The sequence below is a fragment of the Nipponia nippon genome, unplaced genomic scaffold, assembly GCF_047370975.1.
Source record: "Nipponia nippon isolate SJK-2023a ecotype South Korea unplaced genomic scaffold, ASM4737097v1 scaffold_3, whole genome shotgun sequence".
Classification (NCBI taxonomy): Eukaryota; Metazoa; Chordata; class Aves; order Pelecaniformes; family Threskiornithidae; genus Nipponia; species Nipponia nippon.
In genome coordinates this window covers 51422799-51450533 of record NW_028262347.1, presented here as the reverse complement: position 1 = coordinate 51450533, position 27735 = coordinate 51422799, and the positions used below count along the sequence as shown (strand labels likewise).

Sequence of the window (27735 nt, the reverse complement as noted above, 5' to 3'; positions counted from 1 at the left end):
AGTAGCATTTTCAAACGCATTGATTACTGGCCTACCGTGCTTTCCCTCCAAGTCAGTGGCAGGCTTTCTTGATTGCAGTCAGGACAGATTAGCTTTAGGCTGGATGTTTTTCCAAATGCTTCTCTGAGTAACTGGAAAGGCTGCACTGGCCTGTGGAATTCCCTGTGCTGGTTCTTCTCTACACCAGAATTTTCCTGTTTCCCACTGTGGCATCATCCCTAAATGCAACTTTAGAAGAAAATGTATGCAGTCGCACAGACGGGCATTTGCCCAACATAAATCTAAGTGTAACCGATGTCACATGTGGTCAGAGCCAGCATGGGTATTCTACATGTGTGTTTCTGCTCCTTGCTATCACAGCACCATGGCAAGAAATCCTGAAATGCTACTACCAGGACATTCCAGAGGGTTCCTTCATGCACAGGCTGTGAGCACATGGGCAGGTGCAGCTGGGGGCACAAAAACCAGTCTTAATGAAGGAGAGGGTGATGAAGAGTTTGAGAGAAAACGAAGGCTAGGTGACATAACTATTTCCATATACACTACTGTAATTATTCAGGTGGTGCTAAAGATGTGATTAATTTCATCCTTAAGTCAGTGTCTAATTACAGATGAAACAGTAGGTTCTCCAATAGCGGATGCTGCTGCTATTTTCCCTCTTGCCAGCTGATCTCCCAACCTCAAAAATTGCCAAATAGTTAACACATAGGTGCATGTGCATGTTCTGTTCACTTTATTTCAACACCTTGGGTCCACTGTAAGGGACCTTTGAACTCTTTCCTCCTGCATACCATGCTGTGGAACAGATAGTATTCAGGGTACAGCTGTAGGTCAAGGAAGATCCTGCACTGCTAAATGGGGATTAGCATCAGTGAAACACTGAAAATCTTGCTTTTCGCTGGGAGGATAAAAGCAGCACTGTAATTTCTCTTTCTGTTCATGGAGTGATTTCCTGGGAGACAGCGTTTTCTTGTTTGTAAATCAGCTGTTTCTCTAATGAAAGTAAGCAAACAGGTCCTACCCTGGATTCATTTTTCCCTCTTCATTTACCTGGAAGATGAATTAAGCATGGAGACAGCAGAGAAAACTGACTGACTTAAGTTGAAGGCCGCATTTCTAGGAAAAAAAGTGCCCTTAGATTCCTCTTCCAAATCTCTCCTCAAAACTTGCTTCACTCAGGAAGACCACAGATTTCTTAGCATATGTCAGCAGAAACAACCATCCATGAGACTTACAGACTTCATCTCTCAGTACATTTTTTGTGTCTTGTCCATTTGTTTATACCATGGGTATCCCATTCTAGGTTTCTTCTTCACTATCTTATAAAAGTAGGGACTATGCTGCAAAATAGCCGTAGGGAAGCTTAATACAGTAAAACTGATTACATGTGGGGATCAGTGGAACAACGTAAAAGAAGTCTGGATGACTGGCTTTGTAGGACCGGTCTGCCTCCGTCTCAGCCAGACCCGCTACACCAGACCAGGTTACCTGATACGGTGCGAGTATTTCCAACATGAAGCAGCACAGTAGAAGGATGAGAAGAACAGGTTTTAATGAGAGAAAGGAGAAATATAGCAATACAGCTGATACAAAAAAGTACACAATATAACACAAGTGTCTCATAAATTAGCAGAGAACTCGAGAAACAGGAAGAAAGTTTCAGATGGTTGAAGAAAGAGGCTTGCTCAAAAAGATACAATCTTAAGTCTTCATAGATATATATACATTCTTGGCAGTATAGGAAACGTACAGTTCTTACATAGAAAATATTGACTGTCTGAAGTGGTATTATCAATTCCTGAAGAATATTTGCATATGGTACATTATGAAGAATACATACAGGCAATTTATCATTCAAAAAATCTCCAAGTAAAGGAAAACATTACAGACCCCTCTTGGTAGACAGGCTTCTCCTTCTAACAGCAGCAATTGGATCTGTTCAGTATTCCATATGAAAACAAACAAATAAACCTGGAAATAGCAAAGAATAAGCAAGACCTTTTGTACTGCAAGAATAAATACTCCTGCCTCACCAAGTTTCCCCTTGCCTTTCAAGATCAAATTATTTCCCCTCTTCCCCAGTCATCTCTAGGCTTTCCTTCCTGGGGATATGAATTAGGTGAGCATGAGTCATACCTAGGTGAGAAGAGCGGTCAACAGCCATTAACCTTAAAACCAGTACAGGGAAAGTTTACAGGAAGAGGTGTGCAGCAGCCACAGCTCCTACCATCAGCAGAAGACAGCCTTTGTTCTGATAATGAAGTCTAAGCATTATGAGGGAGCCACAAAGCTTCAGATAACAGGAGCCAGTCTGTACTGTTGCCACTATTTTGGCACTTTCGAAGCCTATAGAGAAAGCCTGTTTCTTATGAGTCACACAGCTAGGCAAGTAGAAGACATCTCTTGCAGAGCACCTAAGCCCGGTTCCTAGGTTAAAGATCTACCTGCTACCAGTCTTCTCAACTGACACATTATCCTTTTCCTAAAGCCCCACCTACCTAGCCACTTATGTGATGCTAAAAGGGATTTTGCTAAGAGTTGCCACATGGTTGCACAGCATAGACGTCTCTGAAAGGTGCAACTGGAAGCATATGACACACAGAAAAACATTCTTTCCTCAATCACTTATTTAGACAAGAGTAATCAGTGTTCATTACTAAAGTGCTTGTACTAAGGAGCCAGCACAATATACTGCAGAAGCTAACTATTGCCAGGATTGCTTAAAATTAATTTCATTTTCAGGATGAAAGAGGAATTATAAATAAACTTCTGTATAAAAGATGAAACAAAGTGCTGATATAGCATTTATGCGTCCCTGTAAAAGCATTCCCTATTCCATTCAATCTTTACTAATTGAAGGATGGATAAGCCACGTCCACACCACCTAGGCAGCTGTCAGGGATACAGGATAAGGAGAAAAAGCGATGCATGCAGTAGCGAGGCAGAATTTTACTACGGATGCTGAAGAAATAATAGCAACCAAAAAGGCTTTGAAAGTGATTAGCATTACAATTGAGAAAACTACTTCTGAAACTGGGGAAACCCTGACAAAGACTTCAAAAAATGGCTTAAAAATAATCCTGGTGATACATATCATCAAATATGTAAAAAAGACTTTAGGTCCTGATTCATATCCATGGCAAAAAGGAAGGAGGTGAAGTGGGAAAGTAAGAAAAAAGAGAAACAAAAGGGTTTGGGAAAATATCACAGGCAAGAAACCCCATCACAAAGAAAGGGCAGAACCCAGGAATGCCTTCCTGCTACTGCCTACGCCCAACCCAGAACTTTAGTTCTCGGAGCCTTAACATAGCCAGCCACCAGGCTTCATACCTGCTTTGAAGACCTGCTGATCTAAACCTGCCTGAGGCCGATCTAATCAACTGTGTTTAAAGCAGCGTCAGCAACTGGCAGGGTAGGTGCAGAAGAGGCTCCCAGTGGAGTGAAACCACATGGGTTTTCAGCGCAGTCGAAGGAAAGAGGCCGACATCGCTCAGAGTTTAAAGGAAGAGATATGGAGATTGATTTACATACAGCTTGATACACCAGCACAGCAGGACTGAGTCTTTCTGTGGAAACAAAATGCAGATAAAATAGAGGTTTTTTTAAGAGCTGCTGAAGACTACCAGTCTGGTGAACGTTTCCTGTCTCCACTTCACACTGAAAAGGAATTGTGGATCCTTCCTAATGTCTGCAGACTTCTGAGTCTATCACACGTTATTTCCCTCTGTAGCCCTGCCAGAAGTGTCTTGCTGCAGTTCTTTTAAACATTTCCTCTTATATTTTAGCTCTCATTTATTAACCAATTAAACAACGGCTTATCGAGATTCTTTTCTTTCCCTTCCCTGTGGTTTCCTTGGCAATCTACGCTGCCCTTAGGCCCTGTTTTGGGAAACGCTAAGCCGAGGACTTAGCAGGCAGGAAATGTTGAGGAACATGTATTTGTTTCTGTGTTTAAGACAGGGCAGATGGGCACACAGGCACTCACAGCAGCTCTGGTGCAAAGCCTTGATAAGAGAAAACAAGGTTAAATAGCTTTTCTAATTAAGGGTGTAAAAATCAGTGTACATTTTAAATACCTCCACACAGCCTGTTTGGTAGAACAGAATTCAGTTCTTTTCCCATTAGATAGCAAGAATTAAGTTTTTACCTTCTGAGTAAGTAACTGGAAAGTTTGATATGGGAAAAATACAACCTCTTTGCTAGACAAGCCTTTCAATGTGATAACGGGCAACGCACATGTACAATGTGAAGTGTGTGTGTGCGTGTGTATATATATATATATATATATATATATATATAACAACCCTCACACAAACCCCTCAAATTAAGTTAAGAAACAATCCATTAATGCTGCTCAATAAAAATGCAAAATTGTTCAATTCAGGGGAGATTTGGTAGTAATTCTGTTCTGAAAACATCCTCTTTTGACAGTGGGAAAGGTTTAAGTACAACTGCTAGATCCCAGAGCTTCCAGAGCTCAAGGCTAGGCAGCTGTGGAGCCAAAGCACATTGGCATAGCAGCTGGAGAACATGTTTTCAGCCCCTACTGCAGGAAGAAGTAAGCTTATTTAGGAGAACGCAGACTCAGCCATAACTGTGCCACCCTCCTGTTGGAAAGAACCAGTAAAGCTCACGTAATGAAGAACGTGTGTTCAAGGATCAGTCTTGCTGGGGAGACATTACCATCTTATGATCATTAAGGAGGGAGATTTCTGAAGTGAATGTTCTGAAGTCCAGGAAGGAATAGGAGGACCAGGCTGAAATGGAGGTCAAAGCTCCCTGGAAGGAAAGTCAGGACAGACAAGTTACCAGCACTAAGAATCCTTTTGTTTGCAAGTTTTTGACTGGGAATGTGCAGCAGCGCCTTGGTGTGGGTTCGCTGTAACCTACCATTTCATAAAGTTTAGACAACGGGTACAGAAATGAAGGGAAAACGTAGCCAAGTTCCTAAAGAGCTGGCAGCAGAATGCTGGAGAAGAGCTGAAGGCTAAGAGGGAAGAGAGAGACCACTGGAGGAAAGAACGGACCTAGCGAAAACTGGAGCTTTGAAAGGCACCTGCAGAGTCATTGAGCCTAGCTCAGCACCTCCGTAGTCAATCACCTCAGTACAACCCTTCCCAGAAGTGGGCAGACCAGAAGAGCTTCTCCAGTCCTTGTGTGCCCAGGTCCCGTGTTTTGCAGTGTGGCCGCTAATGTTTAAGCTTCTGTTGGAAATATACTGCCTGGTGCATTATAGGATAGTAACCTAGGCGAGAAACAAACAAACAAACAAAAACCCCTCCACAATTGGTTTATATGGTCTATGAAGAGGAAAGCTGAGAAGGAAAAAGTTTTATGAGTGGGATTGCACTGGCATATGGCGTGGATGCTGCAACAGAGCAGGACAGAGACAATAAACCCCAAATGCTTTTGAGGCATCCTGCTCCTGTATAGGTTTCACTCAGCACTGTTCCACGATCTCTACAAGCTCTGTAGACCTCAAGCACACAGGTGCATGCAGACTGACTGTGAACGCTCACGTTAGGACATTAAAAATTTTGAGTACATCATCATGCTGAGCAGCATAGGAACAGACAGCATGAACTTGTTTAAATTTGACCAGCTGTGGCTTTGGATGAAAGATCTGGAGGACACTTCATAGATTTCTGGCTTTTATCCCATGATACAGTTAAAGCCTTTTGTTGTCGTTGTTATTATTATTATTTTAGAAACACAGGTATCAAACATTATAAACAGCCCTCATTTATGGTGCTTCTATTGAGATCAAACTCATGATTCTCTGTTAGTAATGACTACTGAAGATATTAAGCACTGACTTTTCTCTTTTTGTTTATTTAGGAATGGACCTCTTTTTAATAGCACAAAGTAACGGAAAGCATTGGTCACTGTCTATTTGGAAATTTGAGATTATTTTCAGTTCTTGTCCATGCAGCTGGAGAAGGTCAGGAAGCAGTCGTTAAATATTAAGATTTGAGCACAAATCAAGCCAACTAATGACACTTATTTTGGGACCTTGTACTAGAATTGAAGTTACTTCTAAAACACAACTGGTGTTTTTCAGTAAGCCAGAATTACTTATAAAAGCCAATATACACCAAAAGTGTGGTATACATTTGAGTTGCTATACATTATTATTTCTGTTTTGACTGTAGTACTCCCCATTATGGTGTCCGCCTTCTGTTTCAGTTCTCAAGTCAAGTGGGAAAGTCAGTATACATTTCTAGATCTAGTCATTCCAGTGCTGAAGATACAGAAGAATCAAGCTGTGTTACAAACACACACAAAAAGAATTTGTGTATTATTTTAAAATCTGAACCTCTTAGGTGTGGTAGTAAAGGGAGAGGACCATGGGTGTCAGAGGGAGCAGAAGGGTGAAAACAGAAAGCAGAAAAAACCACGCCTGATCATTTCAGTTTTACTGGCAGTATAATAAACAGTTCTTAGAGACTCTGTGGAACAAGACACAACAGGTCTTGGGCAGCCTAAGCCTGAAGGACAAAAAAAATGGAGTCAAAATGAGTGAGGAAAATAACGAGTGGCACCACCCTCAATCAACAGAAAATATGGAGGTGAAGGAAGCAACATGTGGAGTTGAGTTTATCCCACTTCAGTACAGACACTAATGATGTAACTCACAGCATGTAAACATTAATTCAAACTGATTTCAATTTGAGCTATGGCATTCCTCCTCATCACCCAGGTATGTATTCCCTCCTGCTCCCCTGAGATGCTACCAGTGCTCTTTCAACCACACGACGAATCAGTTGAGGGAGCCAGCTGAAAGTTAAAGCAGTGGTGCATTTTCAGCCAGATCCATGTCCTAAATCACTGAGTGGTTACAAAAGCCAGCCTAAAGGAGGGACTGAGATTGCATGGCCACGGCAGGGCCGTGGCAGCCCGGACCTGGATTGGTGTAAGCTACTATAGAACTGCATCCCCTAAAGCAGGCTGTCCGTGAGGCCTTTAAGATTTAAAGCTGAAAAGGTATAAAGGTGAAAATATGCTGATCGCGTGAAAGTATTCAAGTTTTGGTCCTATTCAACCCTTTTAAAATAAGCCACTTTGTAACAGAGAAACAAACTCTTTTTCCTTGTCTGCTAAATTACAGTCACTTCTTCAGAATCCTATGTTCAACTCAGAAAGTGTAACATGGGCTAACAGAGCATTCAAGCTGTTGAGTCAAGTTTTATTCTGACAAACCTGCCAATACCTTAAGAGACGGCAGTGTGAAAGGTGAGGCAGAATATCGAGAACAGTTACATACTGATCTGTAGCTAAAACTATATTGCTGTATCCGTCTACAAAGCGCAGTTCATGGTAGGCAGATTCCACCCCTACCTATGACATTATTACCGTAGTTACAGTACCGTCACCACTTATCTGATTACTGCACGAATTTCCAAGTCAAATAAATCAAAGTGTATTTTTTGGCGTTTAAAATTCAAGGTGGTAAAATAAAAACATATACATGAGGGAATTAAATAGCATGAGAATATGAATAACGCATACCTCCAAGCATTTTTAGAATTAGTCACAGAAGCCTTCAGTTTGATCTCTGATATCCATATATCCACTGCCATGTTTCGTGTGTGATAATATATTTTGTGATACATGCTTATTCATCAGAGCACAGAACAGCCCTGAAAAGTCAAGCTGAAATTTAAACAAGTGTTGTTTGGCATCTTTAGTTTGTGTTAGACCAGGTGGCAGCTGTTGGAAGATCATTTTGATTTAACAACTTTTTGTTTTGTTAGCAAAGAAAAACATTATCCAGCCAAATCCTGCTGACAGTGAATAAATATTTCTCCTCCATTAGACCAAATATTTTCGTTTGTCATCCTAAAAGCTAGGGTAAAAGATATGAAAAGATTTTTTCCCTGTATGGACTCAAATATATTTGAATGATTCAGTGTTTTATGGGAGGTGATTATTACTCCATACTCAGCACTGCTGAGGTTATGTCTGGAGTACTGCACCACACTTGGGTCATTATACTTCAAAAACGGGACAGATTTCTAAGGAAAGCAACCAAAAGGTGGAAAACATGACCTCTGCGGGAGGGCTGAGAGAAGTGGGCTTGCTCAGTTTAAAAAAGAAAATTAAAAACATTATTGACAAATCTTCTTGTTTGTAGAAGACTGTAATAAAGATGAGCGCATACTGGCATTGGGACTAGTAATAATTGACCAAACATGAGACTGAACAAATTTATGGAAGAGAATTCCATTGGGATCTGTTAAGCTGGCAGCCACCACCACTGGCTCAAGAAGTCCCTCAACCGCAGACTGTTGGGGAGTAGTCTGGGGAAACATCCCTACACGATCTCCCTTTTTCCATACTCTTCCCTCAGCATCTGCTATCGGTCCCTGTCACAGACAAGATCCCAGAGTAACCTGACCCTTTACACTGACCAAGTGCCTTTCTCACACTCTGCCTGCTTTTTCAGATGAGACAGTAGGAAAAACTGTTAATTCTGAAGAGTACTTAGCCCTCGGAACAAGCCACTTGCAGAGCAACAGCAGCCCTTCACTAAATACTTTAAAGAACAAGGACAGTTTAGCAGACTTGACCCCTTGCTTCTGTTAAAAAAAAAAAAAAAAAGAAAAAAAAAAAGGATAAGACTGCAAGATTACAAAGTTCAGTGTGGGCCAACAACTCTACACAGTCCATCATTTAGATGTTTTTTTACTACCATAGAAATTAATGAGACAGTTGCAAATTCTGCACTTCAGATACACATAAAATTTCCAATACTGTAAACAGTCAGGTCACATACAGATAGGTGTGCTCAGGACAAAGTCTGAAACCTCAGTAACGCTGGCTGCGCTACCAGATTCCACCTTGTATTTAGAAGACTAAGTGCAAGATTCAGTGATGTCTAGTGATCCTCTGTCGGGAGTAAAACTGTCTCATTACTGCAACCAACAGCAGAAGCCTTCACATTTGTGAATCTTGCTTATAGTTGAGACAGGCACATTTGACTCCATTTGAAAGATGCTCGATTATCTGTAATTCTCAGAATTTGCTTCCATTACATCACTGTTTCATTTCTGTCATGAAGACATACACTTAGAAAAAGGGACGAGTGATCTTCTTATCACAGATCTTTGCACCCGTTTAAGCCTTTAGCTGGATCTTTAGCTGTAAAGTTAAGTGACGTAAAAGATGGAGTGCTAGATTGCAATCCAGCCTAAGAAGCAAATATTGTCTTTGGAGTGCCTTCCAGGTAGGACAGGAGGAGAAGAAACTATTTAACCCTATATAATTACTTGCTTCTTTACAACTTCATAGAGCTGCTAATTGGAAATGGAATAGGGAAAATGCATTTATTGTTAGCTCTGCTCTCCGCAAAGATTTTTGGCTGCTGATATCCTTTGGCACAACCCGTTATTTAGTATGGGTTTCCTGATTAACACGTTTCGAAAAGCTACAAAGCTCTAAGAAGTAAATGTTCTGTTTTCACAGAAGTCCCTATCAAGGGTAATGAGCCAAAGAACACAGGACAGCACTGAGACCTTCACATGCTCAATATGTTAACGCAACTCTTTAGCGCTAATGCACACTTCAGTGTGTTCATATATATTATTTTAAATGCAACAATAAATTATGATTGCCAAGAAATCTGTCAGGTTCTTGAAGGAATCTACAGCATGTACACGCAGTCCTTTCAAATGACGTAACTGTGAGGAAATCTGGATTTAACAGACTATATGTAGATGGAACCTGGTTATCAAATTAAGGGAAGCCATGCTTTGTGTGTTGTGCACTTTTGGCCATATTTTTCTGCAGGAATAATATGAAATAAATCAAAATAAATGACCTGATGGCTGTTATATATAGATGTGATGAGAGGCAGAGAAAGCAAGTGAGCCCAGGTGTTCATATGCGCAGCTTCTAAGACTGCATTAAGCAAGACCAGGGAAATCAGTTAAATTGCTTGTAGAAAATCGATTTGTTCAAAGTAGGATCGGAACTTGCTCCCAAAAGTCATCCTTTGATCATACCCATGTCTAATGTCAAGGCTGTAAGTTCACACTATGCTATCTTTGCCAACAATGTAAATGTGAGCAATCCCGAGTCTCACACCAGCAACACAGTATGTGCTGATACAGCTATTTGGAGGTAAATGGTGTAAACTGCATCACTGCAACAAGAACGGTGAAAAGTAACCCCTAAAAAGGGTGGATTTTTGACCCAAGCGGACTCACGAGCTGGTTTATAAGATGGCCACAAAACCCTGTGTTGACCCAGCTGATGGGTGAAAATGAACAACTCATGATGGATGGGGTTTCTTAGACCAATTTCATCACCAAGACCAGCGTATTATAAAACCAGGTCCCAGGTGAGCCACCAAAGTAGATTCTGCAGGTCTTTTGCTAAGGACTGCAGCAAAGGAATAAAGAGCTAGGAAGTTTTATAAATATGAGATCTGAAACCTATTTTAGTAGCAATGCAAAGCACTTGGGCTATTACTGACTTCATCCAAAACTGTGAGGACAGTGATAATTTGTATCCTAAATCTGATCATTTTTCCAGGTTGGTATCATAGCTATACACATTGTAAACTAAGATTTGGATCCCATGGGAAAAGTTCAGGAGTCTCATTTCTGGGATACACAACATCAGATCATGAGATACTGGTGGATGAGTTAATGGGAAAATATTAATGGAACATACATTTTGGCAGTCAGAACAATTAGCTAGGAACAAAAAATATCTGGGCACTTCATGAACTCAAGGATCTCAAGTCAAGGATGAGGAAGACTTCTTTTTCAGAAGCATGGACAATGCTTCAAGCACAGTTTATCCAAAGCAGTTGTTCTAGACTTGATAAAAAAAATTGCTTACCACAGAGAAAATAAAAGTGTTTCATCATCTTAGTCTAACCTTTACAGTTTACAGAAGAATATACTCTACCACTAAGAGGAGGCTTAGCTTCTGAATACACTATGAGAAGCACCTTTTTTTTTTTCTTTTACAAGTTCCCCAAGACATCATCCATTCAGCTTCCAGTCACTTACACAGAATTAAGGGCACAGAACACAGTATTACTGGTTAATGAAGAATGGCAGAACATTCTCTTCCCCAAATCTGTGTCTGAGGGAGAAGACAGGCATGATATTGTGAAAGAACAGTGTAAGTCATATACTCCCTTCTCTATCAACTGATATTTACCTCTTTACGGTCTATGAAAAAATCCACATATTTAGCAGCGTTCATACAAAATCACTAATAGAAGAGAGGGAGGTTGAAAGAAAGCACTTGTCTTCTGACATATGGTCAAGAGTTCCACCCTAACCTGCCGACCTTTGTTAGCTTCCCCACTTCCCACAACAGCATCCTAGGAAAGGCATTGCTCTGAACCACTTGCACCTAAAAAACCCTGTATTCTATAGAATCAGGAAGAGGCAATAAACACCCTAAGTAACTGATAAGGTGTTTTGTGACTGGAAATGTATCCAGGTCCAAGTAGAGTATTCCATACAAAGAGGCAGCTGTTTTGCCATCAGAGATATGAGACCTTTGCTTCATTTTGAGTCAGAAGGTAAAAGGAAGAGAAGGCAGTGAAACCATTAACCAGCTCCTCCGTGAGCTGAGCATCTGTTTGCTGCTCCTCACAACACCACCACAGAGAGAAAACCAACCCACATAACCTCATACCAAACATCCAGACTTCGGTGTCAACTCAGTTACAAGATACCCCTTAGAAAATACACAATTCTTGTTCTCTCATGGATTCTTAATCACACAGGTTATAGGTGTGATCTACAGAAAAATGAAAGAACATTAGGGAAAAGCAAGTATGCTGTTTAAACAAAATACTGTATGTTGTTAAGCACTCAGATAATTTTGCTTTAAGAAAATTACTTCAGGACATAAACAAAACCGTACAATCAATCATTATATCAAATCAAACAATTATAGTAAGGTTCAATTTACAAAAGGTTAACAAATAATTAATAGCTGTTTTAATAAATAGGTATTTGCTTCTCATCTATTATCAATCCAACAGATAGCTTCTAGCTGTCTATAGTACTTTCTACTGATGTGCTTATAACCCTCCCTAACATATGCTACACATTTCTCTAACATGAATTACAACATCTAGAAATCATTTATTAACCCTTCATAAAATTCTAAATAAACCTTAATATGAAGCATGACTAACTTTATACTATTTCAGCCCCATACCCCAGGACACATCAAATACTAGCTCTTTCAAGTTTTTATTTAAAATTCTACATTTTGGGTGGGAGCCACATCACTAGCCACAGAACCACAAATGCCTACGGTGGCTTAGCCAACACACTGCAGACACAAGAAGTGAAACAAAAGTGGTGGGGGAAGATCACAGGGAACAGTTCAGGTTCTTCCAAAAGAAATGTCCTGGCTTTTTTGTTGGAACAAACATTGATACCATGACAACAGAATCAGAGAGCAAAAAAACGGAGTCTATTGTAATTCAAGACTTTTTTTTTTCCTTCTTTTTAGAAAAAAAAAAAACCAACAAACACAATACATTATAATATAAATAAATAAAACAGAAAACACAAGGGTAAATTCCAAAACCCACCACTAGGATCTTAAAAAGGCAACAGCCAACGATGTCTTGGATGCAGCCTAAACTTCTCTTACCTGCAAATTTTCAATATACTTAGAAGTCCTATTTAGTGTATCAGACTTAGGGAAAAAGATGTCTTATATTTAGGTCTCCTTTTTTTCCACCCAGTATTTTCATCTTCAAACCCCCACCTTAGTTTTTTTGCATCAAATTGCCTGCTGTTGTTTTAACAAAGTTCAGCTCAGACTTATACTTTTCCTTCACTTTCAGAGCCTCTATCTTCATTCTCACAGTCCTCCACAAGGTCTTCATGCTTCTGTGTCTTCTCTTCTTCCTCCTGCTCCTCCTCTTCCTCCTCCTCATCTCCAAAAGTCTCTTCTTGCATTGTAGTAAAAGTGAAAGACCTGGCAGCAACTTGTGCAGCCAGACCAGATGTGAAGTTTAAATCTGTTGATATGTGGAGCTGGGCCAGCCTATGCTTGATTTTTGAATGTAATGCATCCTTAGAGGGAGGCTGTGAAACCTCTACCCCATCCATATTGCTCGGCTTGAGTTCTTCAACTTCCCCTTCATGCTGATAACACATTCTTTCTTCAGCCCCTGTAGAAATACCTTCATCAGTAGCACTGTCTTTGTTTTCCTCCATCTCAGGATCTTCATACAAATATTCTGTCCTGCTTTTATCAGCAGCATTCACTTTCGGATTAGAGTCTTTTTCTTCAGATTTATCACAACTTTGGCTGCAGTCCTGCTTTTCTGTATCTGAATTCATATGTGATTCCAAATTATTTAGTAGCTTCAGCGGTTCTACAGGAGACAAGGGTTTCACTGCAGCTTAAAAAGGGGGACAAAAATGAAATGATAACTAAAAGCAAGCTGCTATATGTAAATAATTTACTTGTGTTTGAAAAGATGCAAGACTGTAGAGGTCAAAATGGATTAAAAAATAAAATCAAACCAACAGTAACAAAAAACACAATCAAAGAAAATTCAAAATAAAACACTGTTTTCTAACCACAAAGCTGAAATAAAATGTGATAGCTACTTGTTGGAACTACTCCGTAAAGTTTGTGACGGAAAAAGAGAGCACGAAATTCATAATTTTTAAAACCGGCATCAAACACAGATGATGCACTCAATATTAAAGTAAAAAACAAGTAGAACTACTGCACTGTATACAGATTTGAACTGTCTTTGTTTTAAACAAGTTTGTCTAATCCAATAAAGACAGCTGGTACACGAAAAAGTCCTTATATGCAATATCTGATCTCATACATCACAACATATAAATACAACACGTATTCATACAGTCAGGTAAGGTGTCCTCACAATAAAGTGTGGTTTAATTTAGCCTCTCTCGAAGTTAGTAGCAGTAGCGAGTCCCATTGCCAGCAACGGGATGCTTGCCAGGAAGTCTCTCCTCCCAGTGTTAAGGGTTAGTATAACTCGGTACAATCACTTCTTGAAGAACAGACGTCTTTCTTTTTAAGAAAACGATATAATGTCCATTTCCAAGTAACAGATTCCCTAAACTGCAGTAGCTCCATTACAGTAGCAGCACGAACATAAATGAGAGCGGCAACAGCAGATTCCCAAGTGGCATTTCCCTTTCTAATTCCATTCTGACTTTACCCCTGTAAGCAGAGATGAAAATAACTCTGGGAAATACACAAACTTTTCACGGGAAACAAAATTTACGGTATTAGGATTTTTCCATCGCATCCTATTTCAGTAATATTTACTTTAGCTAGCTGAAGGCAGGCGCATCATTATGGTTGTCACATTGATAATTATTGTCATTAGCACACTGTGGCTTCGAATTTGTACTGTATTGTTTGTTTTAAAACCTTATATTCCAAAGGAGCACTGCACCAGACTCATCTCAATTGTTAATGGGGTAGTTCTTTCCCCATCTTGTAAAAAACATGCTGCTGCTTATTTCTGCCCATTTGCTTGAAAAGGCAGGAATATGCAGAGTAATCTTATCACCTGGGAGCAAACTTGTTGCCTACTTCCTGCAAAGAATACTTCCAAAGCCAAAATTTCTTGAAAAATAAATAGGTACTTCAGAGTGGTAGCTGGCCAATTTGCTGAGTTGATTAGTTAGTAAGCAAGTGGAATGAGTGTAGCTTTCCAAATCTGAGAAACAGCTGTTTAAGAACTGTTGTATGGACAAGGTGGGAGAAGGGGAAACAGCTGGTACGATGCAACCACTGACAGAATGAACTTTTTTGGGGGGAGAGGTTAGGGGAAAGGCTAGAATTGATTTTGCACCAGAACAAAGTTGTTTTACAATGTTTGACAAATGAAAATGGAGCCACTAACAACTTCACAGACCTCTTCAAAAGCAGTTCCATTTTACTGGCTCAACAGGATGCCAAAGGAACAAAAATATAAGCTCACCTACACTCCCACAAGTTACCTACTGTAAGCAGTATTACCATGATGCTGGGCCTGGGCAAATTTGCTTTAGTCTGGTGCTCTGCTAAGATGATGTTTTTGTTCTGGAATCCAACCTATCATCTCCAGTCGCCTCCATGCTGTGTTCTTTAGACATATCAACTTGTTTGGAGCTGACCTCTTTTATGTGGAAACCCTCGCCAGCCCCTCCTTCAATGAACCAAAAACTCTAACAAATCAGAATGGCTTGCTGCATGCCTTCACTAACAGATTAAAGCCTTTGAATATTTCAGGATCTTTATTCACAATAACCACAAGTTAGGAGAACACAGGATTTCTGGATTATGACCATCCTGTAAAAGCAAGATTTAAAAGGGCTGTGGAAAAGTGTGATATCACAGCCATCCATTGGCTTGGGCCAATGGAGACAAGAATATGAACCTTTCTGGGTTTAAATCTTCAAGATAAAGCAAGCCACAAATGTGGAAAGCACAGCTCACAAAAATGCTTTTTTAAGGAATGACTTGTGTGTATGGATAAACTAAAGTCTGCAGCAATAATATGGCAGGGTCCATTATGTCATATTTAACTGACTTGTGTTTCCTTTGAAGAAACAATGAAGAAATTCCTTAAAAAACAGTAGAAAATGTTATGTCTGCTGTCCATATCAGTCTTTCAGATTAGACACACGCAGTCTCCAAGCCAAAGGAGACAATATTAATTACTTTCATGAACCGCCCTCATGTTTTCCAGTTTTGTACAGGACGGAAGTAATCAATGATTAGTCCTAGGCAGCTGGAGGAAATCACACTTTCCTCCCTCTCCACCTAATCTCTAATCCTAAAACAATGTCATATCTATACATGGAAAGGAAAGGAACCAACATGAGCCACAAAGGCTTTCAGGTGAACAGTTACTGAAGATTACAGGAGTCAGCTGACTCTTTCCAGCTATGGCCACAAACGGTCTGAGGATATACTGATGTGGAGAGGTATTAGCTGCTAACCTAGATAAGGAAATATCCTATTCAAGCTCTCCTGACAAGAACTCTTTCTGCAGCAGTCACTAGATCTGTCAAGACTTGAACTGGAGGTAGGATTCCTTCCTTCTCCCTTCAACAGGGAGGAAAGGAAGACTTGAAGAGATTTATGTGAAGAGTTGTGTGGTGTCGCATCTAACACCAGAAGGATAATACAGAAATCCTACACTTGAGCAGACTGATGCAATCTCATGTCTTATTTTTTTTTAACTCAACTAGAAGAGAAGTCAATACCAATGGCCAACTGATTTCTTTTACCATAGTTGTAGCTAAATGGACGTAAAGAAGAAAGTTGTGAAGAACAGGTATTTTCGTGAGTTTGATGTCAAAAGAAACAGTCTCATAAATAGGTATGGTCTTTACTGTCTGTTTCCACTGAATTATTGAAAGACACAATCCATGGTCTTTTTTTCTGGTAGGCGCTGGCAGAGGCAGAATCCTTGGATATGTTGCCAGACTTGAGGGTTGTTTGTCATAATATACAACATGAATTTTTTTAGAGGGCTTTTCCTAGCCTGTCTTTAAGGGGGAGGAATGAAAATGGGAAAAAGAAGTGAAAAAGGAAAAGACAAACTACCGCCAGTTTTAAAGATAATAAATCAAACAGCTCAAGCAGTGAAAGGAATCAAGTTGTATCCAGTGTTATTGCTGGAACAGAGACAGACTGTCTTGTTGAGGTAAGAGAAACTTTCATATTCCTGCCTTCAAGTGCAAGTGGATGGAGCTACGCAGCAGTCCTCAGAGTTAGTAAAGGCTAGTTTGGAAGAACTCTTCTTGTTAGTTTGTTGGTTTTTTTTTTAAAACATATTCTGTATACTCACTCTCTCATGGAAACAAAAGCCAGTCTTACTCTTTTATGAGCCTTTAATATTTCAAAGTCTAGCTCTTCACTTTAACCTATATATTTTTGTAAGTCTGCGATAATTTCTGATGGTTTCTTTAAAGTCTGAGAAGTAATTTATTTATGCACCCTAATTAAAATTCGTATTTATTGGAAAGCCATGAAAGAAAGTCAGTTCAGTTTGCACGGTTTATAGCCTAACAGTTCTCTTTATGCTGTCTTCATATTTTGTGTGTTTACTATTTTAGCTCAGTATTTTCTTTAGAGCCAAATTCCCATTTCTCCGAGTTCTTTTCAATATATAGTAAAATGATTGCTACAAGTAATAGAAAGAGATGGAATAGCAAACTAAGGCCACATAGCTCTATCAAAGACACTACTATGGATAAGCACTGTCTGAATTCTAACATAGTCAGAAGTTGATGGCAAACAGACACCTACCCTTTCTTAGAAAGGAATTAATTTTCAAAAGCAATGCTTACCATGGTCACTGAATAGCAGCTGTTTCCATTTCTGTCTTTCTATTTCTGAAGCTTTAAATCCCAGTACAGATTTCAATTCTTGTAACACCCTCTTAGATTCCTGTCTCTCTCGTTCTTGCCTCTCTCTTTCTTCCTGGGAAAAGCAGTAAAAATCTTCCCTTCTGTATTCATTCTCTGTATCTGAATAATCAACATATGCTTCCAATTCCTAAAGAAAGAAAGAAAGAAAAAAAAATTTTGATCTTCACTGTCAGTGTAGACCCTGTCCTACAATCTAATGCATGATCAAGTAATCTTCACACAAGCCAACCAGAGTAATAGGGTGGAGCCCTGTTTGAGCAGCGCCAGTGGATCTGACACTGCTCTCAGTTATATTTGTATAATTTTGGAGCAAGTCCACTCATTGAAAGTTAACATTGCTGCAGTCGCCTAAGATTTACTTTCATACACAAGTATGATCAAGTGATATACCTTGAAAATAGGAGTCCATTTCCCCATAATTACAGGTGGAAATAAGCAATGCCGATGCCGGTTTCTTTTTTTTAATTTATACCATAAGCAATTCTTCCTCAGTCAGGCATCTTGCTAATTTAACTTATGTAAATCCCTATTAAGAGGATGTTGAGAATAGCAAACTCCTCCTCCAATTTTAACTGTATTTAACTATACAAGCATGAAAAAAACAGAGCTCCATTTATGTTATAACAGACAGCCAGACAGACTAAGTTATTAGTCCCAGCTCTTTGATATGGAAAAAACCTAGAGAGAATACATGTGGGGCAGGCTTGGGAGAAGGCAAGGGAGGGACAGAGCAGACCATGGGTGTTCAATCTGCTTTCAGAGTGCATCTGCCACTCAGTTCTGGCATGGGGGAGGCCAGCCTCTCTTCAAGACAGCCCAACCATCACACACGAGTTCCCAAAATTGTTCAGTGTCACAGTCTGTTTTAGGTATCCAAAAATGCAGAGATTACTCAAACTGAAGACAGGCTGGTTTGTTTTGGAGCTTGTCCCTCTTGCAGGTCTGTCAGTTCATCTAACAATATACAAGCAGGACTCTATTTTATATACTGCTTTTTAGCAATTCACATTTTTTTCTGTATTACTCTGACTTGTGTTGCTGCTCTCCTTTTGTCACTTATTTCTAATGATACATATGAGAAGAAGTGAATGCTAGCACTCTTTTTTCCAGGATGGGGAATACCTCCCCATGGAACAGCAAAAGGAATATACATGATTTTTTTCTGTAAGTCCAATTATGAAATGGCACTGGCCACCTACTTGATCTGTCTTGGCAAGACAAGAAGGTCACTGCACAAGCAACTGAAAAAGGAATGGATACAGCAAACCAGCCCCAATTATTATTTTAAATGGTCCTATTTTTTTTTACCTGCTCTTCAGGGATTGGATCTTTGTTTTCTATGTGTATGGCAGGCTGTGTTAAAGGTACTGTAGTATGCTGTAGGTTGTCACAGGAAACTTCAAGTTTGCCTTTAGGGGGAAAGAAAAAAAGGCATTAAAAAAAAGAAAAAGATCGGATGTTGAATGATGTTTTTGACTCACTCAGGCAGGGTCCAGGCATTTTCATTAGGCAGGATTGACACACACAAAAAAAATGGTGAGAAGGCTGGTTAGAATACATTGAAACACTGTGTTAGAGAGCACTTAAATAACAGCTATTTTGATATAAGCTGGGTCTGATGAAACTCGTCTTGAAATACCTCAACTAACAAATCTCAAAGTCTTTATAGACTCTGAAAACCTGCAGATGGCAGGAAAAACTGGTAAAACCAGAAAAGAGACTTGGTGCCCAAGTTTAAAAAGAGAAGCAAAATAGTAAAATTACAGGCAAATCAGCCTCAAATCACTGGAAAATATTGGAAGAAATAATCAAGCAAAATTTACAGGAAGCTATTTGGAAGGTAGCAAGGAGATAAGTGAGAGCCAGTGTGGGTTTGTTGAGAATAGAAGATGTCAAATCACTCCAATTTCATTTTCCAATGCAGTACCAGGTCTTATGAATAGAAAGAAGCCAAAGACGTTTTGCATTTTGTTTTCAGTATGCCTTTTGACATGGTGTCATGACATACTCGTAAGCAAAATGCATAGGCCAGGAGAAGTTGCTATTAGGTGCACAGAACAGTCTCTTAGATAATCAGAGTGTAGTTACCATTTTCAGACAGGAATGATATACTGAGTATTTGTCTCAAGTCCAATACCCTTTTACTATTTCCAATGGGTGAAATAAAAGTGTTTCAGCTCACTGAATCTGCTGACATTGGGATAATCTGCAAGGATATTGAAGAGCACAATTAGAATTGAAAATAATACTGGAAAATCAGAGATACAGCCCAGGAAGAACTGTATTTCATATACAGCAGTTTGGTGACAGTGGCTGCAAATTTTTGTGCTTTGGAATAGTCAGATGCACAAATATATGACAACTGACTGGGCAGCACCACTGAAAAAAAGACATGAGGAGCCTAGTAGTCAACTATACCCTGCTGCAAGCAAAACGCCAAACTACATACTAGTACATATAAACAACAACACTGACTGTTAGACACACAAAATTACATTTCTATTCTGGCACTGATCAGGCTGCGGATGGAACATAGTGCCCAGTCTGGGGCTCCTTCATTGAATAATATTGTGGACCAACTAGAGGGAATCTGGAGGAAAACAGTGGAAATGATCAGAGGACTGAAAAAAGTATAGTCGGTGGGGAAGAGCTGAAGGATACAGAGTCACGTAGAGAAGACAGAAAGAAACATATTACAAAACTGTAAGAGCTATAAAGAGGAAATGCATTTCCATTGTGGGTGGATCAAAAGTACTGCTTTTAAATTGCAGCAAGAGATATTTATATTTAGTAATCACTTTCTACTGGTAATGGAGTTAAGTGCTGGAATAGATGCCTGGAAATACCATAAAATGTCTCTGAAGAGAGGTTTTTAGGAATAGGTAAACAACATGTACTCACAAGCACTAATTTACCCTTGAGAAGGGAAATGGGCTAGATGACCTCACCAAGCCCCACCTATCCCTATTTTCAATTTCTAATCTATACATTGAATACTTAGGGATGGTGTTCTGAAAGTAGGCAGTTCACATTAATGACAATTTTAGTGGTGCTCAGTTACCTGCTTTTGCAAACAAGGGAAGTAGGTAATTCCCTACTTGCATGGGCTGAGCTAAAGATTTGACATTCCAGAAGTATCTAAATGCAAAGTTTAAAAGAAAGGTGAAGCATGTAGTGGAATTGGAAGTCAGTGGAGAATTGACATGGGATATTTATTTTATAAATATCAATCCCTCTTGTCCATTGCATAACTCTGCCTTGTAATAAAAACATTTTAATAATAATAATGACAGCAACAATAGAAATATGTTCCTGAAGGTATGAAGACAAATTTGGAAGAGTACATGGAAGTTACCAATTAAAAGCTTGCCTTCCCAAATCAGAGGAGTAAACCAGCTGCTCTAAGATGTACAGACTGCTCTGTTTGCCACCTATATCGGATGATGCCATTGCTAAGGATATGCTTCAGGATCATGAATTCACAGTGTTTAACTAAAACTGCTGCTGCTTTAGTTCCTCTCCAGTGGATCAAAGGACTGCAAGATCCAGGAGCTTGCAGCAGAGCACTATGGCCTTGCTCTTACGAATATGTAAAGAAGTTGGATACATTTGCAAAGGTAGAGACAGTTTAAAAGGAAAAAGGATAGAATTTAAACAGTTTGAGGGATATTATTTCAAAGATCATTAAAACAACACTGTAACTAGCCATAAAGGGTATTCCATTTTGTAAAATTAGCAGCAGATTACTACATGCTTAAATTGTTGAGGCCTTAAGTGGTAAATCAGTTTTATCAGTGATGAAAAAAGGTGAAAGAAGAAAGAGAAGATGGCTGAAAGTCTAGAATCAACTCATGTTGGAAATGAGCAAAGATCTACATGTAGATCAATGATAGTTAAGTCTATCATTGCCCAATTAATTTAAGTAGAGGTGAATTCCCCTCAAGGTGTTAAAGCCCCACTTGTTCTCAGGCTCTGTTCTGTATCTGACAGGGTCAGTGACTAATGGCACTGGTTCTAGAAATACACCAACTCCTGTAAACAAAGAAGCCGAACAGCATTCACTAAAGTATCACCACCCATGAAAGGCTGATGGGATTGTACGAACGTTCAATCAGTTAGACTTAAAGGCTTTGCTCTGACAGAGTTTGACACAATGAACTATTTAAGGTAGCTGTAAGAAACCCGCTTTGACAAAGAATGATTTGGGGCAAGAAGCATGCAGTGCTTGCTGAAGGAGACTCATCTGTTTATACAGAAAACAATTAAAGATATGCAAAACTGCTCTGAAAACAAGTGACAGGCTATGTAGGATGCCACAACTAGGATAGCCCATAGTTCAAAACAGCTTCTTAGTGGTTGGAAACTTTCAATTCCTGGCTCAACAACAGCACTCTGATGCTGGATGGACCAACGAGTTCCCAGTTTCTTCCTCTCCATGGAGAAATGCAGGCCCTTTGCTGCTGCAACTGCTGAGCTGATTTCTGCTTCTCATGGAAGGAAACCTTCCCATGCTGAGAGCAGTAGGAACCAAGAAAGACAAGCAAAGATACATTTTTGCTCAGTATATAAACATGGCAAGAACGAAACGCAAGTGAACAGTAAATTTATACTGGATACATTTTGTATTTATAGATGAAGAAGCAAGACAGGCTTATTTTGTTTAACCACGAAGCACAATTATGAGATACTGTTAAAATATTTAACAAATATATACAGGTTTTATGTAATAAAATATTTCCTCTCAAAACTGGGTCTAAGCCATCAGAAACAGCTCCTTCTTCAACAGTGTTCATAACTGACACTGAAAATGGTATTCCCACTGCTCTACTGGTTGAACTAGTTAGTTGAACTAAACATCTCTTGCAGCAAAAGTGCTGGGCATCCACTTAGACACAATGTTCTACTACCGTGCGGTTGTTGCTACAGCTCTTGTCAAAAGATTCATTTGGTTTTGGATAATAGTGCATAAAGACAAAACAAAGATGTGCTTAGCTGCTATATTATTTCAGCAGGAAGGTATCTTCTTCCAAAGAGCTTTCAGAAAGCGTTGGAAAAAAAACGGAGATAATTCAATGAAGTAATTCACATAATCATGACCGACAGACCAGCTGTTAAGATTTTTAGAAGACAGCAGAAGAATTAGACTCGATTTCACGCACAGCTTGAAAAGGTCAACTCACAGAAGCTGGGCTGCTTAGAAATTTATCAGGGAAGTCAAATGTAGTCAGATAAAAATAGTTTTCAATGACCAACATAATTTAAAAGTAGATCCTGTGAAGTAATTCGGTAAACTTGCTGCAAAATACAGATTCAACCCCAGCACATTTCCATGAAAGTCACTGGGCAAAAGTGAAAGTGAAGGATTTTTTTATTTTTTATTTCCCATGCAATCCCTCCCTTCTAGATCACACACTAGGTTATTTTTGCACTGAACTTTAAAAGGAAGCAAGTTATAATAAAAGTGCCTGCTGTGAAATTTGTACACAAAGTAAAAATAAAACTAAAATAACTAAAAATATTATGGCGTGCAGTCTGGAAAGAACATTTAAAGAAAGGGGAAAAAAAAGATCAGTGGAACTGCTGGTTGTGGAGGGCATCAACAAAACACAACAGGCTAGTGCATGCAAATGTTATCAGACTACATCTAATATCCTCATAGGTTGTTTTACGCAGCACTGAGAGAGAAGTTGTAAGACTAGACAGACCATCAGGCAAAGTACACACAAATTTGGTTATACCATGTCTGGACCTGCACGGAGCCTGCATTAGGCTTCCCAGTGCTCCCAATTCTGATGTAACCATGAACAAGATCAACTTGCATGCCTCTAGGGCCACAGCAATATTCATCCATCTACTGAATATCCCATCCTTGTATCATTAAGAGTTTAGCTCACTACAAATTTGGCTTTCTGTAGGTAACTTGCTGATAGCCCAAGTCATAATTTTCCTAATGCAGTCTCCATTACCAGCATTTTTCAGATGCTGGGCTGTGCCTTCCTAGGACAGTAAAAAAGCTCCTGGAAAAAAGAAAGATTAGAAAGTATAGACTCAACTCCATGTCAGAAGAGCCTAATTTATTCAGGTCATTATTTAAGCTAGTTGTGATTCACAAGGAGAACAGCGTGGACAGTACAGGTCACTAAGGAGAGGGGCATAAGGCAAAACGTTGGGATATGCTTCTCAGTATGACTTTTAAGCACGCAGAAGATTAGCTCACTCTCTCAGACAGAGCAGGTAAATGGGTATTATATGCTCAATACACCCTCTACAATTTCAAATATTCCAGGAAATGTCATGGTCAAGAAAGTTTCATGACAATGCCATTGTCATTTCAATTAACTATGTAATTCTTATGCGGTAAATAAATGAAAATCTCAGGAACAATTCATCAAAATCTATGCCTTTACATGTGATTCACCAATCAAAGGCAAAAAGCCACTATCAGTCTACACCTGGAAATGTAACAACCTGAATCCACAGGTCTAACAGACTGAGTTAACACATTTATATTTTTTTCTGAAACAAAAGCTTCAAGGTCATCACAATGAAAAAGTTTGACATACGTATATAGTTTTTCAAAATGGATGGAAGACCTTCTTCAGCTAAAATTCTGATACACAGGCTGAATGCCGTCTTTGATCCATTTGACCATTCCATCTCAAAGTGTATCCCATTAGCTGCTAAATTAATCTCTCACATTTACCTTTTTTATTTGGGTTTCTTCCACTCATTTTTTCCACCTGAGAAATGGCTTCTTCCCAGCAGCTGTTGCTCGCCTGGATATGAGGCTGAATAAACTTTAGTTTTTGTTCCAGAACCTGATGGGCTTCTGTTGTCAACTCAGGTGTCTCCTTAGTGCTAACAAGTTTTTCAAGTTCATCCTCAAGAATTATTACCCTAAGTGATGAGGAGATGAACAGAAATAAGAAAAAATATTTGACTTCACCATTCCATCAATTATTTCATTTAATATCCTGTTATTTTCTTCAAGTTTTAAGAATCTAATTCAGCCAACTCCTCAAAGATTTTAAAAATAAGATCCTTTTCTCCACATCAAGATACATCGCTCACCTGCATTCATTATAGTAATTCTTATATGTAAGATTAAAGGAATAGGGCAGTTTCAACTCTTTCACCAAGGCAGTGACAAATCTTTAGAAATATTTACTAGGTAGTTTCTATGAGCTGAACTTCCTTATAAAGCATTTGGTATGTTGCAAAATCAATGAAAGCTAAGTATGTTTTCAGATTTTTTCAAGGGAGTGACAAAAGCAAGGCAAGATCTTAATGCACTGCTTAGCTTTGAATTTTCACCAGATACTTAAAGAATAATCAGGAAACAATACCAGATTCCATATTGAACCAGGAATCTTTGACCCTGTACTACGGCGAAGATATGCCTATGATTGCAATGACTATACGTATCTGCCTTTTTTGTTTTTAATCTGGGATACAAGCTGACAACCCAAAGAACTCGAGTCTGAAGCCTTCTTCCTACAGGCATATTCTCTTAATTCATGTGTAAACTTACTCATTGAGCAGTGCCTTGAGATGAAGCTGCAAGCTGCGTACCGCTGTCTGAAGACTGTTCAGCTCTCTTGACTTCTGCTTTGTTCTGGTTGGCCGTTCAAAACCCGACTGATGTTGAGTTTCAAAGTACCGATAAAACTCATAGCTTCGCTTAAGCTCCTCTAAGCAGGCAGCATGTGTATGAGGTAGGCCTTGAGTCACATCAGACAAGATATGATGAGGCAGTCGTTCAGGGGAGACCAAGGGCTTGGGGGATGCATTGGCTGGGGAGAGGAGCAGCACCAGCCTCCTGAAGAATTCTGAACTCTGCCCTACCCAGAGCTGAAAGAGGACCTGCAAAACAGGGTAGGATTAGCTCTGTGCACCTGGGAAGACAGCCATCCTCCAAAGTAAATGTACACACACACCATGGGAAAACATTCCTCAGCCAGCAACAGGAACTCTGAAAAACTGAAAGTCCGCTGAATGTTTTTGAAGGATATCCCAGACCATGTGAGGTTCAGATCTCAGGAACCTTAGGTGACTGTTAATTCTTTGGGGAAGGATATTATATGCAATTATGCTCAGAAGGTTGTCAGAGGCCTAAAAACTCATATTCTCATCAGGCAGTTTCATTATTTGCTATAATCTCCACATACCCTACAGCTCATGTCGGGCTGCCAAAATTCCAGTGGCAGCAAAGACATTTTTTCCTTTATAATGCCAAGCTATCATTTCTACGATCTACTAACTCCTGCACTGCCCCACACCCAACCTTGAAACACGAGCCTAATTGCACTGTACTTCAACAAAACACATTCTACATCTGAAAAAAGCTGAGCTGCTAACTGAATTTTTTTTCGGTCAAAATAAGAAATTTCACCAATACCACTAAGGAGGGAAAGGCTTGTAAGAAATGAATCAATTCACAATGTTATATATGGTACAAAAGAGGTCAGTCCATCTGGGAGCAAGGAAACGCACAATTTCAATTTCTTGAGAACTTCCACTTCCAATGACATGAAATGAACTGTTGTCTTTGTTTAGAGAAGACTGTTGGCTCAGCAGACCATCACAGAACAGTAGCATCTCATATCTCTAAAATGAAAAGGAAAGGTTCTGACACTTTTCCCTGCAATGCTGGCCCTTATTACAAGGGATCAACTGTAGGCGACTATCAGGTGTAGTCTGAAATCTGTTCTCAAGCATTCCACACCGAGGAAGACAAAGTAATTACTCATCATGCTTTTTTCCACCCCCCTCAGCTACAGAATAGGACTAACAATTTACTTGCTCTGAGATTTTGGATCTACAGGATTTGAAAGAATAGATTTACATCTTTGTATTCATACTACCATGGACAAGTAGCAGCTTTTTCCAGTGTGCAATCAAGAGCAAAACATTCAGAATAGTAACACAAAAAATTAAATGCCTTCAGATAGATGTGGTCTGATAAACCCCAAGGGCATATCAAAAATATTTGGATGCAAACTGATAAAATATTCCAAAAGAAAAAGAAATTCTCAATTTACAAAAGGTGGTTATGAGAAGAAAGAACACAATGATATGAAACTAATTTTGGGCACACATGCAAGACTGATTTGGCTGGGTGCTAAAAAAAAAGCAAACAAATGGGCAGCAATCACCCAAGTGTCCCTGTAGGTGTGCTGCCCTAGACAGAAAGTCAAGAGCTCATGCTATAGTGAGCACAAAAGAAGACCAATCCCTTCCACCAGACATAAGGCAAAAGCAGCGAAACCGCAGCACACAAAAGTAGTGGACTTCAGGAATTTACAATAATAATCCAAAACCTACCTGAAATAAGGCACAACAATGAGAGAAAAGGAAATTCCAGATGTATTTAGGGTTGCAAATAGCTTGGTCTGCCAATGACTTCTGATGATTTCTACTGACACTTAAACTTCACCCAAAACATCCAGCTGGCTCTCCTCAGCTTGAATCAGTATTTTTTCTTAAGCCAAAAATTTTCACTCTTTAAATTGGTTTAGTTCAAGGACAAGGTAGCCAAAAGACACAGGCTACATTTGTCATATGGCCTAGACATGGGCTTGAATGAAAATTAAAATATTAACCAAATCTGGATATACGTCTGTTTTCTACGTGCGTTTTAATATAAAGACAAGTTCTCTCAAATGAAAAAAAACGAAGAGGACTGCACATAAATCTAGGCCTCACAACACAAATATGTCGCAAGGTTACCAAAGTATATCTGTTTTATTATCTACGCAGGAATGTGCTTAGGACTGATTTATGTTAATTTGGCTTAGTTCAACTACACCACACCCAGCCTACATCACTGTCTGTTTTCAGTTAACGTAAAGGGAGATTTACTAGTTGTGAGCTTAACTGTACCCAGAAAGCATCCCACCAGTTTAACTAAAACAGATTTCAGTTAAATTACTGCAAATTGCAGGTAAACAAAGACTTAGCTTACAAGCTTGGGCACCTCTAACTAGCGTCTTGTGCTTAAAAAGAAGTGGGTAAATAAGTGGGCTTGCATGGTTGCAATTAGAACTTCAGCTAATGAAAAGGCGAGAAAAAAATCCCCAAAGCTTACACCTGGTGTAGCTCTTAGCTTACAACTAATTAGACAAAGCCTCAAAGCTTAGCAATCAGTATTACTGGTAACATTTACTGTCAGAACAAAATAAGTCAAGGTCTAGGAATTAAGTGAATAAGATGCAACAAGAGCCAACCCCATAGAAACAGAGAAGTCACATAATAATGGAGTTTTCCATTTAAAAAACAGTGTTAAAAGGGAACTGCCTCAGCAGAGAACCACTAGAGTGTAGAGGGCTTG

General features: G+C 39.3%; 1 protein-coding gene across 20 annotated transcripts in view; it reads right to left on the bottom strand.

Moving 5' to 3' along the window:
- Positions 1-1535: 1535 nt before the first annotated feature.
- Positions 1536-27735, bottom strand: part of VEZT (vezatin, adherens junctions transmembrane protein) — a 69832-nt gene continuing 43632 nt past the window's right edge. For 18 of the 20 annotated variants that reach the window (XM_087764333.1, XM_087764335.1, XM_087764340.1 and 15 more), the window contains 5 exons: positions 24937-25268; positions 24109-24302; positions 18714-18814; positions 17325-17532; positions 1536-13396 (listed from right to left, as the gene is read on the bottom strand). In XM_087764333.1, the coding sequence (XP_087620459.1) occupies positions 12810-13396; positions 17325-17532; positions 18714-18814; positions 24109-24302; positions 24937-25268 (1422 nt within the window). In that variant the 3' untranslated portion in view covers positions 1536-12809. The other 2 variants (XM_087764350.1, XM_087764354.1) reach the window with 1 other exon arrangement.